The 21,614-nt window shown below is 36.9% G+C and overlaps 1 protein-coding gene across 1 annotated transcript in view; it reads left to right on the top strand.

Moving 5' to 3' along the window:
- LOC115215546 (microtubule-actin cross-linking factor 1) overlaps positions 1 to 21,614 on the top strand; it is a 318,219-nt gene that overhangs the window by 120,595 nt on the left and 176,010 nt on the right. Inside the window, 12 exon segments of the mRNA XM_036505700.1 lie at positions 5,411 to 5,577; positions 7,872 to 7,987; positions 9,054 to 9,160; positions 9,616 to 9,735; positions 11,593 to 11,688; positions 12,735 to 12,865; positions 13,188 to 13,281; positions 14,913 to 15,076; positions 16,437 to 16,641; positions 16,858 to 16,986; positions 18,585 to 18,662; positions 21,361 to 21,522. Of these exon segments, the coding sequence (XP_036361593.1) occupies positions 5,411 to 5,577; positions 7,872 to 7,987; positions 9,054 to 9,160; positions 9,616 to 9,735; positions 11,593 to 11,688; positions 12,735 to 12,865; positions 13,188 to 13,281; positions 14,913 to 15,076; positions 16,437 to 16,641; positions 16,858 to 16,986; positions 18,585 to 18,662; positions 21,361 to 21,522 (1,569 nt within the window).

A 21,614-nucleotide genomic window follows, 5' to 3' on the forward strand; every position in this document is an offset into this window, starting at 1 on the left:
TATTTTTTAAAATCTTCTTTTAATCAATCAATTTAAAACAAAATAAAACAAAAAACAAACAATAACAAATGTCCAGATCATCTTTCTGGAAAGTCCTTAGACAAGCTCGGTCTCTTAGTCCAAGACCAATCTCCAAAGCTGCTTCTAAAACTGAAGAAACTAAAGAATCTGATTCTGATAACACTACTAATTATATTCCGATATGGAGATCCAACCATTTGGACCAATGTCACCTCTTGCCTTCTTCACAAACACTGGGACCTTTACACCATTGTGATGAGTGTGGATCTCTTAGTTATTGTGATCATAAAATGTGCCAAATTAGTCCGACAATAAAAGTCAACCCCTGGAAGACTTTACAGCCATATGTTACCTTTAAAAGTTGCTGCCAGAGTTTGGTAAGAAAATAATTTCATTCTGTTCTATTATTATCATTCTGTCTCTTTCCCCTCCCCACTTTCTCTCTCCCCCACTCTGTCTGTCTGTGACTGTTTGTTTGTGTCTGTCTGTCTGTGTCTGTCTGTCTCTCTCTCTCTCTGTATTCCAATATTATGTCGCAGCAACTGGCTCCCCCCCACCCCATCAAATGCTGCTCTACCCTAGACCTCCTCTACTTCACCAGTTCTATTTTCACTACAACATCAACCCCCTCCTACCCCCTCTCCTGTCTCCCCCCCCCTGCATCTTTCCAGTCTCTTACCACCTACACTCCTTACATCCTTCATCCTAATCACTGTTTAATCCTTCTTCCCTATGGCTTCATCCATCTGTTGGCAACACAACCTCCCCATACCTTAACTTAATCGAACATTGACAACACATAACCCTAGCTAGCCATAGATGTTCTGAGTTCAAACTTCACCAAGGGGGACTCTACATTTCATTCTCCCAGGTTGCAGTGGTGTTGGGGGGGTGAAATCTAACAATAGCATTAACAATTAACATGCTCTAGTAATTGCCATGGAAAAAGCAAAATGACCCTTACCCCCACCAGCTGCTGTGGCTGTAACCTTGTGCTGCCACCTTGTGGGGTTTAGGGTATTCCGTTCAATACCCAGTGGTGTATTCTTTCCTTGAGCAAGATACTTTCTTCCACGTTGCTCCAGTTCACTCAGCTGGCAAAAATACATTGTAGCTGTAATTCGAAAGGATCTGTGTCATGCTGAATCTCCTTGAGAACTACGTTAAGGGTCCACGGGGCTGTGGAATGTTCGGCCATTTGCATGTTAATTTCACAAGCAGGCTGTTCCGCTGAATGGATCAGCTGGAACACTAGTCTCGTAGTCACTGACAGTGCCAGTTTTTTTATAACCTTGTATGTCTGTTATTAAATCCTTATTTACTTTCACCTGAGCAGTTAGCCAGCCTTGGTGGAATTTTGTTTCGCTTTCTCTTTCTCTGCCCCACCCCCTCTCATTCTCAACTTACATTGATTAAACACAAACGCTCACATTATTGGGCCATCACAAAAAAAAAGAAGGAAAGAAAATCCCCAGCTGTCTGAGCCAGCTGGTAACATGTGCATATTTGTGTGTGTGTGTGTGTGTGTGTCGTCGTCATTTAATCATGATTATCGTTTTCCATGTTGGCATGGGTTGGATGGTTCAGCAGGGACTGGCAAATCAAAAGGCTTCACCTTAGCTGTGTTTGTATTTATGCATATCTGTGCTTGTGTATGTGTCCCAGATCAAATGTAGCCGCAGTTCATATTTCATCATCATCATCATTTGATGTCTGTTTTCCATGGTAGCATGGGTTGGACAGTTTGACTGGTGTCTGGGAAGCCAGGAGGCTGCACCAGGCTCCAGTCTGATCTGGCAGTGTTTCTACAGCTGGATGCCCTTCCTAACGCCAACTACTCCAAGAGTGTAGTGGGTGCTTTTTATGTGCCAACGGCACAGGGGCCAAAGAGGGCTGGCAACGACCTTGATCGTCAAGGCGGCGCTGGCATTGCCCACGTTCGGATGGTGCTTTTTATGTCCCACCGGTATATAACATCTAACATCATGACTGCCACTTTAGGCAAGAAAAGGCATAAACATCACTACTTCCCCTGTGTACCCCTGCACATCTCAGTTTCAAAATAACTTTAGTTTTTGCCATTGTCACATTACATTTAAGAGGATTACTACATTACTGTGAGGGGGTGGGGTGAGGGGCTTGTGTTTTATTATTTATTTTATTATTTTACTTTATTTTTTTTTCAATTGTTATATTTGAGGATGGTCATATTTTGCCAATTAAACACACACACACACACACACACTACATTTAGCCGTTATTATTATTATTATTATTATCATTATTATATCAAAGCTCTTTCTTTGTGCGTCCTGTGACATCTTCTGTGCCTCCTCTTGTTCTTATTCCGTTCTCAACCCACAATTTCACACCAATTGCGAAACAAATACATATTTTTTGTTTGTTTGTTCCTCTAAGCATGAAACTTAAAAGTTCTCATGAAGTTGAGTGATGGGGGGGGGGGGTAAATAGTTCACCAGCATTTAACAGCAATGCCAGGAAAGAGAAGCCAGCACCACCACCATCATTGTTGTCATTGCAATTGCCTTTGTCTTCATCCTTTACAACCACTTCCACAAGCATCATAAGCATTTCATCATCGTCCTTTGTGATCGCCAGCACCACCACCACCACCACCACATTCTCCATCATTAACAGAACCATCGTTGCCATTTCATCCTCATTATCATCAGCATCACTGGTAGAAACATCATTATCATTTCATCACTAAACATTACCACCACCACCACCGTAGTTATCATTCCCAGCATCAGCACTATCAGAAATGTCCTGACCATTTCACCCCCCCCATCACCACCACATCACCACCACCATCATCATCATCATCATATTTTTCTCATTCTCAGATGCGTTTGATAAAATAAGAGGAAAATTATCAAACATGTTTTAAGTTAATTTCAACCACTTTTTTTTTTGGGTGGGAAGCAAGATTTTATTTTTAACCTTTTCTTTCTTTTTTCTTTCAACTACTTTTGATTTATCTTACGTGACATTAGAGTTCAGGTTTAAAGTTCGGTGTTTCTTGTTTGTAATTTTTATATATTTTTTTAAAATCTGGTGTCCTGTTGGAGGAGTTCCAAATTAGAACTAATATATATATACATACACTATGTATACACACACTATATATATATATATATATATATATATATATATATATATATACACACACACACACCTACACACACAATCACACATTGTTCACTGAGCTTTATATATATACACACAATCACACATATATTGTTTATTGAGCTTTATATATATAAATAAGGTATTAGATGATGTAAGCCATTTAGTATAAGGTCATGAGAAAGAGACAGCGTAAAGCATTCCAGGATCGATGAAATAAAGTACCAGCCAAATACTGGAAAGGGTGTTGTTTATGTTATCAACTTGACACCTCCCCCTCAAATTGAGGACCTTTCTGCCTAAATTCAACACAGTTTTCATCTGGTGATGGGTGTTGGTGGTTGGTCGCATTTGTTTTTTGCTTTATTTTTAAAGGTTTTCCATTTATATTTTTGCCTCCTGTTCTACATAAAAACTACGATTAACTATATCACGTTCGTTAGTCCAAGGCCTTAAGTTAATCTTGTAATTTTAGAAATAAGAAGATGAGTTGATTTTTATAAAGGTTAATGAATACGAGATGTCTGAGTAAATGATGTAGATGGTTTTGGTTTGCATAACAACCGTCTGTCTGTGTATTGAGACATACATTTAGGCTGACGTACTATCGTAGTCTGCTTTCTTTGTGCTGTTGATAACACAAGGGATTGGATTGTAAATAAAGGAACGGAATTGAAAGACTAACATGTAGTTTGCTAGCATTAAAGTTTTAAGTTTCAAATCTTGCCACACTTGAATTGACCTTTAATACATTTGGGTATAATAAAGAAGTTACTTTAGTAGCATATTCAGACTTTTGTTACCATATTTCTGTTATTAATTCACTTTGTTTCAGTTAATTTTGAAAGTAACAGAGAATGGAATAAAATAATTTTCCATTATTAAGCTGGTGAAGCACGACGTTTGAACATTGGTCCTCACTGAGGTGATGACAGGTGACCCCTTGGGAGAAATGCTGTGCTTGAGAAGACCTAGCAAGCCAAGTGAGACCATAACTGTGGCCTATGCTAGTGCAGCATAACCAACCCATTTAAGAGTACTCTTCAATCATTGGGCAATAAACTGCACTTGCAAAAACCTCTTGAGGCAAGTGAAGTCATCATTGTGGTCAATGACAGTACCGCATGATTGGCACCCATGCCAGTGGCACGTGGAAAGCACCATTCAAGCATGGTTGATGCTAGTATTGCCTGACTGGTCCTGTGCTGGTGGCACGTAAAAAGCATCATTCAAGCATGATTGTTGCCAGTGCCGCCTGACTGGCTCTTGTGCCGGTGGCACTTAAAAAGCTGAATTTACCAATTACAAACCAACAAAATTCTCTGTAGTGCTTTTTACTGATGTGAATTTTCTACCACTGACGGTACCTACACCGAGTAAAGCAGACCTGATTTAAGTTCCTTGTCTATGGCACCATTTCTCAACAATGGAAACTTTACAATTGTTTAAATCAGTTGACGAATCTAGAGAATATTAATAAATGATTAAATAAGATCTTCATGAACCGAGGAGGTGAGGTGGGGGGGGGGGTAATAAATTTGATAATATTTTTTTTTTCTTTTTTTACTAACCACCAGCATGTTTAGATGTTTTATTACAAAGAGTTTTTATTACTGGTCAGTTTGACCAGAGTGATTGCAACTTCACAAGAATCTTTGTTGCAATGCCAGTATAACTTCCTTGTAATTTCACACACACACAATCATACCCATGCGTGCACCATGTTACTTTAGGCTTGTGGGTCAAGTGCTTAATAAGTTTTATAAGTTTTAAATTATGAAATCAAATCTGGTTGTGACTTACTTTACTTTTTATCACTCTGTTATAATTAAAATAATTATTAATTTTCTAGAGCCATTTCATTTTACTGGACTTTTCAAGTTTACAGAAGCTAGCCTTCTGTCACTGAATAATAATTTGTTAATATTTCTTTCGTCACCAGAACTTGTTAAATCCAACATTAATGAACATTACAGCAACTTTTCTGTTCTCTATAAAGTCTAAGCCTTGTTTTTACAAGTCGGTATTTCCCTTATTCTGGCCTTTGTCCCCTCTTCTATTTCATAAAGGAAGCTAATTAATCCAATATAAAAATGTTATGTTTGCAGAAGGGATAGAGTAACATTGCTGTTTTCCTTCAAACAGTAGAGAGACTTTAAAATGGCAAAGACAGAGAATTGCTTTATTATTTTACATCAATGAAATATTCTCAATATTTTTTTCTTTTTCTTTTCTCTAGATATCTGATGTCGTTGTGCCTGGCCAGCCCGAAAACCTTACTGCTAAAGAAGCTCTTCTCCTATGGAGTCGCCGAACAACAGAGGGCTATCCTGGTATTAAAGTTACAGACTTCTCTACAAGCTGGCGGGATGGCAAAGCCTTCCTTTCCATAATCCACAGACACAGGTAAGAGTTGAAAGATCTTGTAGATTATGTAGCTTCACTTTTACCATTATATGCCTACCTTTCTGATTATTTGTTTCCTTATTAGACTAACTCATTCTAGCATGAGAAAGTGAAATGATTGTAGATTGGCAGAATCAGAACATCCTTATGTTCTGATTTTCCACATTCTGAGTTCAAATCCCACCAAAGTCAGCAGTCTCTTTCCTTCCTTTGGAGTTAATGAATTACTGGTCAAGTATTGGGGTTGATGCACTCAGCTGTTCTCCCTTTTCCACCAAAAATTCAGGGCTTGTACCTATATTTGGAACAGTTGTTATTCAAGGGTGGGGGGGAATTGGGAGAATTGGTAGAGCATCAAGCAAAATATCTTGTATTTGGATAGAGCGCCTCTGTTCTAAGGTCAAATTACACTGAGGTCGACTTTGTCTTTCTGGGGTTATCATCATTGTCGTTTAACATTCGCTTTCTCTGCTGGCATGGGTTGGACGGTTTGACTAAGGACTGGCAAGTCAGAAGGTTGCACCAGGCTCCAATCCGATCTGGCAGTGTTTCTACAGCTGGATGCTCTTCTTAATGCCAACCACTCCAAGAGTGTAGTGGATGCTTTTTACATGATACTGGCATCGACCACGCTTGAATGGTGCTTTTTACGTGCCACCAGCATGGGAGCCAGTCAGGCGGCACTGGCACCAACCATGCTTGAATGGTGCTTTTATTGTGCCACTGGCGGTCAATAAAATAAAACACCAGTCAAATACTAGGGTTGATCTAATCAAATTAACTTCTGCTCCTAAATTTCATGTTTTGTGACTGTTAGAAACAATTATTATTTCAGTGGCAAAAATGGTTAAGATTAATGTCTGCATTCTAAGCATGTGCCTGTAGATTGGAGAACAATAGTTGTGTGAGGGTTTGTGCCTTTGGTGGTCAGGGTAATCCTGGTTCTGTGAGGTTCCTTGTTTGGTGCTAGTTTGAGGTTTTCCTGTAGCAGGAGGACACCATCATAAATACGTGAACATACCTTATATATTATGTAGACTTTTCTCTTGTTTCATCTTTCTTCCCCACCCATCTTTTATATAACCCCCCCACACACACAGGTTGTAGACTATCATTGTGATGACCCCTTCATCTATGCCCCTATAGCAACTGTCTTTACTTCTGAGTTCAAATTCCACCAAGGTTGACTTTGCCTTTCATCCTTTCTTGGTTGATAAAATAAGTACCAGTTAAATACTGGGGTTGATGGAATCGATTTAAGCCTTCCTCTGAAATTGCTAGCCATGTACCAAAACTTGAAATTATTATTATTGTTGTTGTTGTTATTTACCTGATACAAGACTGTTTGTGTCTCAGTTTAAAAGCTAAAATCATGCGTGTGGCTTCATGCTGATGGATGTATCTAGCTGTGTCTATCATTAAGGATACAAAGCCCATCAGTATCTGGGCTATCAAATGCTGACCTTAGGTTGTGTCATCCTGTCTCTGGCAAAGGCACCTAACTTTCTATCACACAGTCTATAAATAGATGCCAAATGTAAACATTCACAAACTAGAAGGGTTGCCGGTCATATAACAAGAAAAAAGCAAAATACGTCTCTGAAGGTATGAGTCCCAATAATGCTTCTAAGAAATTCAGATCCTCCTAAATTTTGCAATGGGACAAGGTTGATTGTGAAGACATTTCCATCTAATGTGACAGAAGCTGCCATCATCAATGGATGTGCTTCTGGGGAAGAGGCTTTCATTCCAAGAATTCCAATCAAACTAACAGACTTGCCATTTGAATTCAAATGAACACAATTCCCAGTGTAACTTTGCTTTGCAATGGCTATTGATAAAGCTCAAGGTCAGTCTTTGAAATCTGCTGGCTTGCTTTTCTCATGGTCACCTTTATGTTGGTTGCTCCAGGGTAGGTAATTTGCAAGACTTTTATTTGTCTATGCCCCAAACCAGAAAACAAAGAAGTTCTTATGTAATTTCCTTCAACATAAGTGGTAGAATTTATCTCCTTTCATAAAAGGGGTAAATTTTGTATTTTCGGTTATTATTATTATTATTATTTTGTATTATGAATTCAGAATTGATTTCTCAATTGAAGAATAAATTGAATTTAGAATGACAAATTTCTGTACAACATATTTTGCTTTTTTCTTCCAAAATATAAGGAACAATTTAATTCCTGGGCAACGCTGGGTGCCTCTGTATTTTTACAAACTTCTTTGAGATTTAGAATCTGTTTCTTTTTTCTTTTTGCCTAAGTTTATCTTTTTTTCTTCTTTTTTCTCTTTTAGACCTGACTTAGTCGATTATAGGCAGGTGCGAAGAAATACTCCACGACAGAATCTAAATTTGGCTTTTAACATTGCTGAATCTGAATTTGGCGTTACCAAATTGCTGGATGCAGAAGGTAAATTCTTATTTTCCTTAAAATGTTTATTTTTTAATTTCCAAAGTTGTCGACTTATTGCCAATGAATATGGAACTGAGAATAGTTAGTCTTATTTGAATTTATCCTATTTATTATATTGCTGGTTGTAATTAGCACGAGTCTCTGTGTTGTCACTCAATCTGCTAGAAATAGTAGCTAAATTACCCCTAAATCACACTCCACTGTCCTAAAAAAACAGGATGCTTTCGATAGTATAGCTCTAGAGGAACACAAGGTTTTCAATACCCTTACTGACAGTCATTGGTCATTTAAGGGCTGCTAAAATAAACAAACATAAATACATGATGTTATTCTCTTTGCACACTGAAAAATAAAGGCTATTATCCTGGTATGTTTCATGGCTGGTTGGCCACCCTTCAGAGGATATGTACCCCTCATTCTCTTGCCCACGGAGAAAACTTAATACATATAGCTATTTAGATCAAACACAAACTAGGACAGCCTAGCTGAAATTTCACATTATGCATTTGTCAATGGTGGAATTAAGGAAATCTCCTTAATTTTACTCTGTGTGCAAAGAGAAAAAATAAGAGAGGTGTACATTTGTTGTCTTTCCATAGCATGAGCATTATAAACGATAGGCTAACTACATTATTATTATTATTATTATTATTTTTAGAAATAGACAAATACACAAAATTTCAGGCCTTACGCTTATAGTAGAAAAGATTAATTTAATCAGAATTTGCAAAGTGACTCAAGGGACAAGAGTTTCATACAAGCCTTTGAATCACTTTGTAACTTCTACTAAGTAAAATAATAGTATATATATATATATATATATATATATATATATATATATATATATATATATATATATATATATATATATATATATATATATGCATTTTGTGTGTGTGTGTAAAGAGCAAGTTTTACTATCAGCATTTAGTATAAGAAACATTAAGCCCAAACAGTGTAATACTTATTGAGTTCATTCTTTAATTTAAGCTTTAGTTCCGGTACTATTGGAAGTTGGAAAAAGACTTAACTTGGAACTTTTTTTTTTCTTTCCTTGTTTCAGATGTCGATGTTCAGGAGCCAGATGAGAAGTCTGTTATAACATACGTGTCGTCATTATATGATGTCTTTCCAGATGTTCCGAGTGTTGAACAATCTCTAAGAGATAATGTAAGAACCTAAGAACCATTTGTTACTGAATTGTCATACATATTATATATAGCCACATAATATAATATATAAAATGTTTGTATGTATAATGTGTGTGTGTGTGTGTGTGTGTGTATATGTATATGTGTGTGTATGTATGTACACACATAAATACATACACATGTATAAATTATGTATATAATGCATTTGTGTGTGTATTTATATAAATACATATAAATATATATAAAATATGTCTATAATGTATTTATGTGTATACACACACGCATGTATAAAATATGAATATAATGTAGAGTAACTTTTCTCATGAACCCAGTGAAACCCTTCAGTAGTGGATTTCAGCTTGTGACCCCTGATGGCCTGGCTTTCTTTTGCTTTCTGATCCCTAAGACAAACTCACAATACATAACTTGAAGTCCTCATGAAATAACCCAGACAACAACACTGTTTCTTTGTAGGAGCGACAAATAAAAGTTGAGGAATACCGTGAGCTCACAACCTCTTTACTTGCCTGGACCAAAGAGAAAACTGCAATGCTGCTGAATCGGAACTTTCCCAGCACTTTGATCGAGATGAGGGTGAGTAAGAGTTTCTCCCACAAGATGTTTGATTCTTTATAATAAATAATAATAATAATAATGAAATTATTGTGTATAGTGCTCAGGTGCACTACAACTCATCAAAGATGAATGTACAGTACATGGGATTATGTACAAAAGTCAGGAAAGTGGACAGTGTATGAGTCATGGTATACATGTGTGCATGTGTATGGTGGGTGGGGATATCGGGTGTAGTGTTGGTGAATTTCAGGAAGCATGGAGATTTTAAAGGATGCAGTGTCTCGGCAGCTAACAACTGATGCAGGCAGTTTGTTCCATGTTTCAGCAACTCTGAGTGAGAAAAAATGTGTCCGAAAGTCATGGGAGTTGAGCATAAAATAGCAAAAAATTTTGTTCGTTCAACCAATATTTTTGCTTTTCTTTTCCTTGTCTGCCCCTCTTTTGGAATGAAGCTGCACATGGTCTAGTGGTTAGAGTGTTGCACCCATGATTTCAAGATCATGGTTTCAATTCCTGGACTGGCCGGTGCATTGTGTTCTTGTGCAAAACACTTCATTTTCACATTGTTCTAGTCCCACTCAGTTGTAGATGAGTAACTCTGCAATGGACTGTCATCTCATCCAGGGGGAATGTTGTGCTCTCAGTCACCTGCAAGCTATAGAAACCAGGAAACTAACCTTATGAATTCCAGGATTTGAGAATATGGCTTCTGTATGAGTAGATTTGGTTGACAGAAACTGCGAAAAAGCCAGAGGAGAGAGAGATAGGGGGGGGGTCTGTCTGTGCTATTGTTTTTGTTTTGTTGAGTGGTGTTTGTGTCATTTCATCCACTTGATGCATTTGAAACTGTGAAATATGAAATCCTGTACTTGGAAAACATATAAGGGTTAGCATCAGGAAGGGCATCCAGCTGTAAAATAATGCCTCAATAATTTGTCTAACCCATACTAACAAAGAAACTAATATAGAAAATAAATGAGTATTTCCTTTTTTCTTGATACATTTAAGTTGTTTGAATGATTTCTAAGGGTTACTTGTTTGCTCTGTAAAAGCTTCATTTTTGTGTGTTTCATGTCCTCAAGTACTTTTTGCTGTCTGCAAAAGTGAAATTGTAAATATTTCCTTCTTCCCAAGGAGATTGCAAGTGAAATTTCCCCCATGTCTTCATTACAGTATTTTCTCGGGCATCAGAAGAAATACTTAGGAATACTTTGATCAGACTTTACATTCTCAGTTCAAATTCCACCCAACTCTTGGGTGAGAGGATAAAAATCCAGCACCAGTCAAATACTGGGGGTGGGGTGGGGGGATATAATCGACTACCCATCATCATCATCATCATCATCATCATTGTTTAACACCCGTTTTCCATGCTGGCATGCGTTGGACGGTTTGACTGGGGACTGGCAAGCTAGGAGGCCACACCAGGCTCCAATCTGATCTGGCAATGTTTCTATGGCTGGATACCTTTCCTAATGCCAACCACTCCAAGAGTGTAGTGGGTGCTTTTCACATACCACTGACATTGGCCATGTTTAGATGGTGTTTTTTACAGGCTACCGGCACAGGAGCCAGTTGAGGTGGGGGTACTGGCATTGAACACATTGAACCACCAGCATGGGGAGCCAGTCGGGCAGCACTGGCAATGACCCATGCATGCATGGTGTTTATTGCATGCCACCAGCACTGGCATCAGCCACAACTACTCGTTTCCTCAAAATTTCAGGCTTTGTGCCTGAATCATTATCATTAGAATCATTATCTAAGATCATTCTAATATAGTTTGTCAAAATATATTCACTTGTTTGAAAATTTAAAAGCAAAGGAAAAAAAAAAAGCTGTTTTCATCTGACATTTAATGTTTCTCTTTGATAGTCACTTCTGGCAGATTTTAGTAGATTCAGATTGGAAGAAGTTCCTCCTCGAATTGAACTGAAACAAAAACTCTTTCGATTATTTGATGAAATTCAAGTAAGTTTCCAATCCAATTTGCTCATTTATTTCATTTATTTTTGCTTTAACCCTTTTGATACCAAACTGCCTGAAACCTCCCTCGGTTCTATAATACAAACTTCTTGTTTTCAACTCATCTAAATTTAAACCTTCCATCAAAATTTCCTATTAATTTATATTCTAAATACTATTAATAATGGCAAAGTTATTCTAATGAATTCTTCAATACTTTCAAAATTAACTGAAGCAAAAGCAGTGTATTTCAACAGAAATATGGTAAGGAGTTCAAAGGTATCCCAACCATGACCATCCAGTCATTTTTAAAAATTTAATTACAATAAATCCCAGACTACATCATTCAATGATGGTAGGGTGTGATTTAACCTTTAGATACCAATCCACCTGAAGTCATCTCCGGTTCTATGATAAAAATGTTTTAAACTTATCTAAATTAAAACCTTTCATTTTTGGATTTAGTTTGCAAGATTCTTTATGTGAGTTTGTGTGTTGAAGCACATTCTGTTGTGTCTGGGGAGAGTCATTCTCTTTTAGTGCCTTATAATTTAATACACTCACCGGTAAAATTTCCACTCATTTACTTATTTATTCCAATATTGAAAAGGTTGCAGATGCAACGAAAATTTTAGAAAAATAAATAAGTTAATGAGTGGAAATTTTACTGGTGAGTGTGTTAAATAATAAGGCACAAAAAGAGGATGACTCTCCCCAGACACAACAGAATTACAACCTGATCTAAGTTAAAACTTCCCATCAAAATTTCATGTACCAAACATCAACTTAATGACAGTTCTTTTACCACATTCTTCATTATTTTCAAAATAATTTGAAACAAAGTATATATTAACAGAAATATGGTAACAAAACGGTTAAGAATATTCACTTTTAATTTACATCATCGTTAAATACTTCTAAAACTAAAAGGATTTCACACTAATTTTGTTTCTTATAATGTAAAATATTTTTGTTGTTTTATTTCAATTTTATTTTAACGAGTAATTTTTAAATGATTTTATAATTAAAATATTTTCTTCTTTCTTATATAGGCTCTTAGCAATGACACGTTACCCCTTGGATTAGAAGATGAATTGTACCCCAAAAATGTAGAAAGACTATTCAGCCGCTTTTTATTGGCACAACAAGAAAAAGATATGGCCATCCAATCAGAACTTGTTAGGTAACATAATTTATGTTTATGGAAAACAAAATAGGAAAAATTGTTTAAATAATATTTAGTTACACCATCTGATGCATGTCTCGTTAACTAAGAATAATTAGTCATGTGATGTAGATTATATAAGATGGAGTATTTGTTTGAATTATGGTCTCTTCCCATATCTTTACCGGACATGTCCATCCATCCATCCATCCATCCACCATTTCTTTCTAAATTTTTTTTCTTTCTCTCCCTCCCCGAATTAGTTTTTTTTTTTTTTTTTCTCTCATTCACATTTCCCTCCTTCCTTTTTTATTTCTAATATGAAAATGCTGTTTTACAGGTTAGAAAGACTACAACGTCTGGCCGAAAAAATCCACAGAGAAGCCAAAATAAGTGAAGATAGTCTAAGTGACATAGAATGGCGGATATTGGGGGTAAGATTCTCTTTCTACCAATAAATATATCTCTAGCAGTTTCTTTTATTTCAAGACAGTATCATTCAGTTTTTATTCACTGACAGATTATTGAAAATATTTCTGTTATCTGATTGTCAGTTAACCGTTTTGATTTCAACCCATCTGAAACCATCTCTGATTCTTTGAAAAAAGACAAAAAATACACTTGTTCATACATCATGTAACTGACCAGACAAACAGATGTTGTTACACCTTGTTGGTCACAACGTGCTTTGCATCATTTTAGCCTTCGAATGACACCACCCTGCTGGCTAGGTGACCAGGCTGACATTCCCTCTGGAGACTGGAGCAACATGAAGTGAAGTGTTTTGCTCAAGAACATAATGCACTGCCCAGTCTGGAATCGAACCTACAATCTCAGCCTAACCACTGAGCCACACGCTTTCACCTGTTCACACATATATAAATTAAATTCTTCCATGGTAATTTTATATAAGAAACTTTAAGTTACATTAACCTTTTTTTAAACATATTTCTGTTGAATTACTTTGCCCTTTATTTCAATTAATTTTAAAAATAAAAAAGGATTTAGCAAAATAATTATTAGTGACTGGGTTTTTTAAGATGCTGAGATGCCAGAATTGTTACCATTCTGGACAAAATGCTTAAAGGCATTTCTTCAGACTTCACATTCTGATTTCAAATGCTGCCAGGGTCGACTTTGCCTTTAATCCTTTTGGGGTGAATAAAATAAGTAACAGTTGAGCACTGGGGTTGATATGATTGACTTATCCCTCCCCCAAAATTGCTGGCTTTGTGCCACAATTTGAAAGCAATAAGCTGGGTGTTTGAAACAACATGAAATTTTGATGGGCCGTTTTAAGCTTACCTAACTTTAAAAAGTGGAAGCCTCTTATTAATTAGGAGTAATTTCATATGAGTTGCTATCAAAAGTTAATACGAAAATATAAGTTAATAAAACTAAATACTGATTATTTTCAAAAATAATAAAAATATGTATGTGTTTCTAATAACATGACCTTTAAAAGTTGCATCATTAGAAATATGACCTTGAAAGAGTTAGATAATGGTAACTCTCAATACTCCATATATTAAAAGCAGTTTCCAGATACAAACTTGATTTAACTCTTTAGCATTCAGATTTCTCTATCAAACGTAAGTTTATTGTCATTGCTTTGAATTAATCATGTATTATCTTATGGCTAGTGATTATTTTTACAATAACATTGTAGGGTAGGTGTGAGAAGCTGGACAGGGCCAGTTTGAACATAAAACAGAATATTTGAGCTTATATGGCTTGTTTAAATGCTAAAGGGTTAAATTATGTATTACCCCTTTCGTTACTGTATTTCTGTTGAGATGCTCTGTGTTTCTTTCAATTAATTTTAAATATAGCAAAGACCTTAGTAAAATAACTTAGTTATCATTAAGTTAGTGTCAGGAACATAAACTGTGGCTAAGATTTGGTGGAAGATTTTAATTCAAAAGTAATGAAAACAAGACATTTGTACTACAGAGCCAGAGGCGGTTTCAACTGGGTTGGTATCGAAAGGGTTAAGCAGGCTTGTAATTTTGAATAATCAAAAGAAGCAACTTTTAATTAATTTATTTGTTTATTTTGCCATTAGGAGGAGAGAAGAATTGATAAGCTTCATCCTGTTGAAGCAAAGCGTTGCTGTGATAGCTTAGACAGATCTCTGCAAAACATTGAAGAATCCACAAGAAGTTTGTTTCGGGATATACAAACATTAAAAGATGGATCTTACCCTCAAACGGATTCATTTTACAAACGGTAACTCATTCTTCTCTTTTTGTCAGACATGGAAACAATATTTCCTTTCATGATGAATATTATTATTGTTATTGTTGTTGTTGTTATTGCTATTGTGGCAAACTGGCAGAACCATTAGTTCATTAGACTAAGTGCTTCTGACCCCATTCACTTGTACTCACACTCATATTTTGAGTGTCCACTTCCACTCTGTTTCAACACTATAATGTTCCTCTTTCCAGCTCCACCCTCCTTCCTCCCACTCACTCTTCTGTATTGTGTCTTGCCATGTTGTGTTGTTCAGTTCTGAACTCCTTCTTTCACACGTTGATCCCTCATCTCCTGGCATAAAACTGTCCCTTTCCTACTGTAGCCCCACTCAGTCAAAAAGGATCTTGGGTTGTGAGCTGCATGGTGCCCTCACTAGTTCTGGTCCTATAACAAAAACACAAAGCCTTCAGTACACTCTGTGAAGTGTTGGGAAGGCATCAAGCCATAGAAACTCCACCAAAGCAAACTATAAAGCACGATGGAGTCCTTGGATCTGTCAAACCCTGTCAAATGGTACAACTCATTCCCGCATGGAAGATGAACGTTAAAGGATGATGGTGAAAGTTTGTACAGTTGGATTAAAGCTGAAATGCCTCACCTACATCAGCAAAGATTCTTTTGGTTCTAAGGTCTTGCATTGAAACTCACTTTACATATTTTGCTGTGTAGCCCATGAGTTGTATATTTAATTTTATGTGGTCTAATGGTTGGGATGTTGCACTCACGATCGCCTGATTGTGGGTTCAATTCCCAGACCAGGTGGTGTGTTGTGTTCTTGAACAAACCATTTCATTTCACATTGCTTTTGTTCTGTGGGGAGACCAGCAAGTCAAAGAATAGACTGAATGTTTCCTCTTTGTGTTGTAGAAGGTGAGGTAGGATTTGCACTCCGACCTTTAAAGCCCTCACCAGCAATGACTACCCAAAAAGAGACCCATGGTTTGGAAGGTTGTCACCTGAATGGTGCAAAGGTGTCATCTGCTAGGAGCAGGGAACCACCAACAAATGGTAGATGCAGTGATGCACTGTTACAGCACAGGCCCCCATGCTGCTGCTGCTACTACTATTACTACCATCACCACCACTGTGTCATTTCACCTATCTGTCAGAAATATGAACAGGAGTTGTTTAATATAGACTAGCATCCCATTCCAGGAGAGATTCATCTCTCATCTATTTTCATGCTCCAACACTGAAGTTTAAACTCTTGAATATAGAATCTTGAGGAAGCTTGGAAATATTCATTTTTTAACAAACGAACATGATGGATGAAATAATGGAGTCACCGTGCAGCGGTCAAAGCTTAATACAACTTTTCTTCTCTCCGCAGAGTTTCCACATTGCAAGCCCGGGTTTCTACATTAAGGACCAAATTGTACAAAGATGTGATTCAAAAACTGTTGTCTCGATCTTATGTTGAGGAAGGCATTACTGTCACAAAACGCAAGGAAATTCTCACGGAAGTGCAATTAGTAGAAACAAATGAATCCTTCAAACATTTACAGAACTGCCTCAATTGGATCGAAGCCAAACAGGTACTTGGCCCTTGGGCCATTCCTTTGTCCTTTTTTTTATATATTCATGCCATGTGATTACTTTCAGCCTAAAAAAAGTCTTGTATTGATTTGAGATAACTCCAGGCCAAAATTCTTTAAAACCCAATAAAATTCTATGAATTGATCAACTGTTCCCCATAATCCTTTCAAAACTTGGTGAGTTGCAAATCTATTTTGTCCTTTGTTCATTTTCAGCGATCCATTGAAGCTGCCGGTTATGGAACCGATGTAACATCTGTCCATAAAGCATTAGAACAACATCAATATGACCATAAAAATATTTTGGAATTTCGCTCAGAAGTTGAGAAATGTAAACTAAATAAAGTAAGTTGAATCTATTTGCTTTTTAAAATTTATTTTCATCTTTTCTTTTGCATCTGTTCGAATCAGTTGCCTCAAGGGCAGCTATTTTGATAGTGTGTGTCTTCCCAAAAACTTTCTGATTTAACTCTTTTGGTAAAAACCTACTTTAGACCACTTTTGGATCATCATCAAATGTCTGCTTTCCATGCTGGCATGGATTGGATGAATTGGCTACTAAGTTGGAGAGCTACACCAGGTTCCAGTTGTCTGTTTTAGCATGATTTCTTTGACTGGATGTCCTTCCTAATGCCAACCACTTTACAGAGTGTTTTTTCAGGTTGTTTTTTTACATGGTACCAGCACACCTTGATGTGTCGATTATAATGGTTTCAAATCTTGGCACAAGGCCGGCAAATTCTGGGACATTAACTGCTGTGGCCAGCTGGAACTTTATTTTATCAACTTCAGAAGAAAGAATGGCAAAAGCAATGTCAGTGGATGTTTGAACTCTGAATGTGGAGGGCAAAGAAATACAGCTAACAATTCTGCCCGTTCGCTCCTTAAATCAGAGGGGACAGAAAGCAGTGATAAGTCGAGTGAAGAAAAACAGCAACGGTAGCCATTAGTACATGCATAGCATACAGAGTAAAAGACAGAAAAGGAAACTGTTTAAAGAGCCATAAAGAGGAAAAAAGGGGGCTGAAGTAGGTCAGGGATGGTGTTGGGAAATTTTGGGATGGATGTCATTTTTTAAGGGTGCAGTATCCTGTCTATTAACAAACAAACAGGTTGTTCATTCCATGCTTTCACAATTTTAAGGGTGAAGAATTGATTTCTGAAACAATTTGGTGCTGTGCAGTTTTTTTAATTTTACAATTCTCTCCGTGGATGGTAAAGGTGTTGGATTGAAAAAGATGGCCAAAATTGTTGTTGGAAAGATAATGGATAATCTTATGGGCTTCTAAGTCAGTTGTTAGACATCAAAGCTTTAGTGTGTTGATTCCCAGATAAGCAAGTATGTGTGTGTGTGAATATATTTTGTTTCAATGTATGAATATATGTTTGTGTGTGGATGTGTGTACATCAATAGAGAGAATTGAAGCATTAGTGTAACCAGTGTTCTGTTGAGCAAGCCTTCAACATCTGCATTAATAGTCATGAGCAATGTATAGCGTACATATTGGTGCAGACATGTAAAATAGTTTATTATACACTGAAATTATCACATGATAAAGGCTGTGAAATGGCCATCACTGTATGGATATCAAATGGTTTAACCCTTTTTTTTTACTGTATTTCTGTTGAGATGCTTTGTGTTTCTTTCAATTAATTTTAAATATAACAGAGAATTTAGTAAAATAACTTAGTTATCATTCAGCTAGTGTTAGGAACATAAATTGTGACTTAGGTTTGGTGGAAGATTTTAATTCAATACTTATGGAAACAAGACATTTGTACTCAGAGCCAGAGCTGGTTTCAACTGGTTTGGTAACAAAAGGGTTAATAAATATATTCACTTCTCATACTTCCTGATGTTTTATGATACATGTATGTATGTAAATGTAGTTTTTCATTGGTATATAACATTTTTATGTGATGTCTCTTATTTCTCTCTGCAGAGAGGACTCTCATCTGATGAACAATTGCTTTATAACGAATGGCTGTCCAAGGTGGAGATTGCCTATTCATTACTCACTGTAAGTATTCTAAACCGTTTTTTTTTTGTGGCTACATATTGCTTTCTTCATGTGAATAGCTTCTTAATGACTTGTTCAGTTGTCTGCCACAGAACACGGATTTAATTTTTATTCAACTTTCAAAATACAATGGAATATAAATCAGATTTATTTTCTTTTCCTTTTGTTGCCCTTCCTCAAAATGTCAGAATTAATATCTCCCCTCGCAGCACACCAATTTATCTTATTGACCTTACCAACTTTATCTCCGCTACTACTACAACCAACCTTTGCCTCTCATCTCTTCGGTTCTATACTAGTTCTACTTAAACATGAGCAGCAGCAGACATGCAATACATTTTGACTGGGGCACATTTAGTCAAAACGTGAGAAACCCTGACATGTTATGCAAATGAAGGTCCCTCTCTGAAACTGACACTTCTGCTTGAACTCTTAACCCCTGCGTTACACAGTTCCAGTTCTAATCCCTATAAAAACAGTTCTCTTAAGAATCTCTGTTTCTTAATCACACTAATAGACATTAGATACCAATGGTTTCTAATATGGCCACCACCCACTAGTGGAGTGTGCTACAATTATGTTGTGGCAGTAATATCAAATGAAAGTTGGTGGGATTAATAGAATCACGAGATAATCCAGTTGCACAGAATGTTTTCACCTCTTCCCTGACCCACCCTATTTCTTTCAACCCCTCCCCCCTCTGAACTGATATTCATCATTGACCATGCTCCACCCATGTCCCCCATCCACAGCATTTACCTCTGACCCTATCTCTAACCATTTGTCACTTTCCTTTCATGCTCTTGCAAACCCACCCACCCAGCTTTGATTTTCTGCCCCTACTCTCTCTTATATTCACCTTCCTGTACCTTGATGGTGTGTCCTGAAACTTCACCATCGACACCACTTTTTCCCCTTTCCAGTTAGGGTAACTGTGTATCTCCTCTACTGCAAGGCACCGGCTCCTGTCCCTCTATTATATTTTATCCTCTCAACACCTGGCACATTCTTGCTCAGCCAAGGAGCCATGCCTTGCAAGTTACTAGGGCACCTCATTAATGTTGGTACCATGAAATAAGTGTCCACTACACCCTGCTAAGTGATTGGCAATTAGGAAGAGCATCCAGCCATAGGGACCCTGCCAGATGCAAGACATTGGGGAAAAGCATGGGCCTCCAACATATTGAACCCTATCAAACAGTCTTACTCATGCAAGCATGGAAAAATGAGCAGATGATACACACACACACACACACACACACACACAACACACACACACACCACACACACACACACACACACACACACACGCACACACAGACAGAGAGGTTTCTTTCAGTTTCCTCAACTATATTCACTCACAAAGTTTTGGTCAGCTCAGGTCTCTAAGGAAAGGTTCAAGCCAAGGTGTTATGCAGTGTGACTGCTTGGAACCACATGGATGGGATGCAAACATCTTAACAGCCAAAATCACCCTTCATATAATTTTATGCAAGATTTTTTTTTTAAAGTAAGATATTAAATTCCTCCAAATTCTTGAGTAAAACAATGTATTTTAGGAAAGTAAATACATGAAAGAAATAATTAAAAAAAAAAAAATATAAAACAATTTTTAACCCTTTGCTCTTCAGGAAAAGTAACCAACTTTTTGGGGAATTCTCAGTAATACATTTCGTTTTTCGATTTGTTTGCAAGATTCTTTATATGAGTTCGTGTGTTGAAGCATATTCTGTTGTATCTGGGGAGAGTCATTTTCTTTTTGTGCCTTATTATTTAACACACTCACCGGTAAAATTTCCACTTATTTTTCTTTTCCTAAGATTTTTGTTGCGTCTTGTACAGAGTCAAGACTATTGAAAATGTTACAAGATGCAATGAAAATTTTAGGAAAATAAAAATAAGTGGAAATTTTACTGGTGAGTGTGTTACATTATAAGGCACTTCGTTCTCTCGAAACGTAACGTCGGTGATACCTGGTTGATCCTGCCAGTAGTCATATGCTTGTCTCAAAGCTTAAGCCATGCAAGTGTAAGTTCATGCCGTAAACGAATGGTGAAACCGCGAATGGTTCAGGAACCGGACCTAATCCTCGGGACCGTATTCTTCCACCGCGAGGAGAGTGGATAACTGTGGCAATTCTAGAGCTAATACATGCAACCGAAGACTCAGTAATACAGTAAATCAGATTTCAAAGTATTCAGATGACTCTGTCAAATGTAATGCTTATATGTATTCACATCATTTTAAATAAATCCTGCTTTATTCCATATCTTTGAGATGTCAGTGACTGTTTATTTTTTTTAAATGACACTGTAGGGCAGGTGTGACAGGCCTGATCTGACGAGTTTCAAGATAAACCAGGTAGAATATTTTGGTCAGATATGGTCAGTTTGAATGCTAAAGGGTTAACCTCCAAATGAACATTGAGTAGCTGTGACCACACTTTAGTTTTAGGGGTTTCTAAAACATTATCTAATGTGTTCTCTTTTGTTTATACAATAGGGTGTGGTTGAAGGGTAGTTTGGCTATTGTTTCTAACAGCTTAAGTGAACACATAGTAGCTCTCTCGACTTATTATTTTTTAATGCTTTTCTGGTCTCTTTATTACATGCTGTGCATTAAATCGTAGACCGACCTTTGTCAGCCATTTTAATATCAATATTTGAATATTTTCTTTTTTTTCTCCTTTTCTCTCTAGAATACTTCAAGTAGACGCATGAATTGCTTGGAAACTTTATATGAATTCTTACAAGCGGCTTCTGCTGAAATGTTCTGGCTCCGTAGCAAGGAAAACGAAACGATCAGCCGGGACTGGAGTAAACCGGAACACAATATTCCAGATAAAGACGACATTTTTCAGGTGATAATTTGTTGGTGTTTTTTTTTATTTCTTTATTTTGTTCATTATTGATATAAATCAAATGTTTCACTGCTAAATGCTATAAAGGTACA

The sequence above is a fragment of the Octopus sinensis genome, linkage group LG9 (assembly GCF_006345805.1).
Source record: "Octopus sinensis linkage group LG9, ASM634580v1, whole genome shotgun sequence".
NCBI lineage: Eukaryota > Metazoa > Mollusca > Cephalopoda > Octopoda > Octopodidae > Octopus > Octopus sinensis.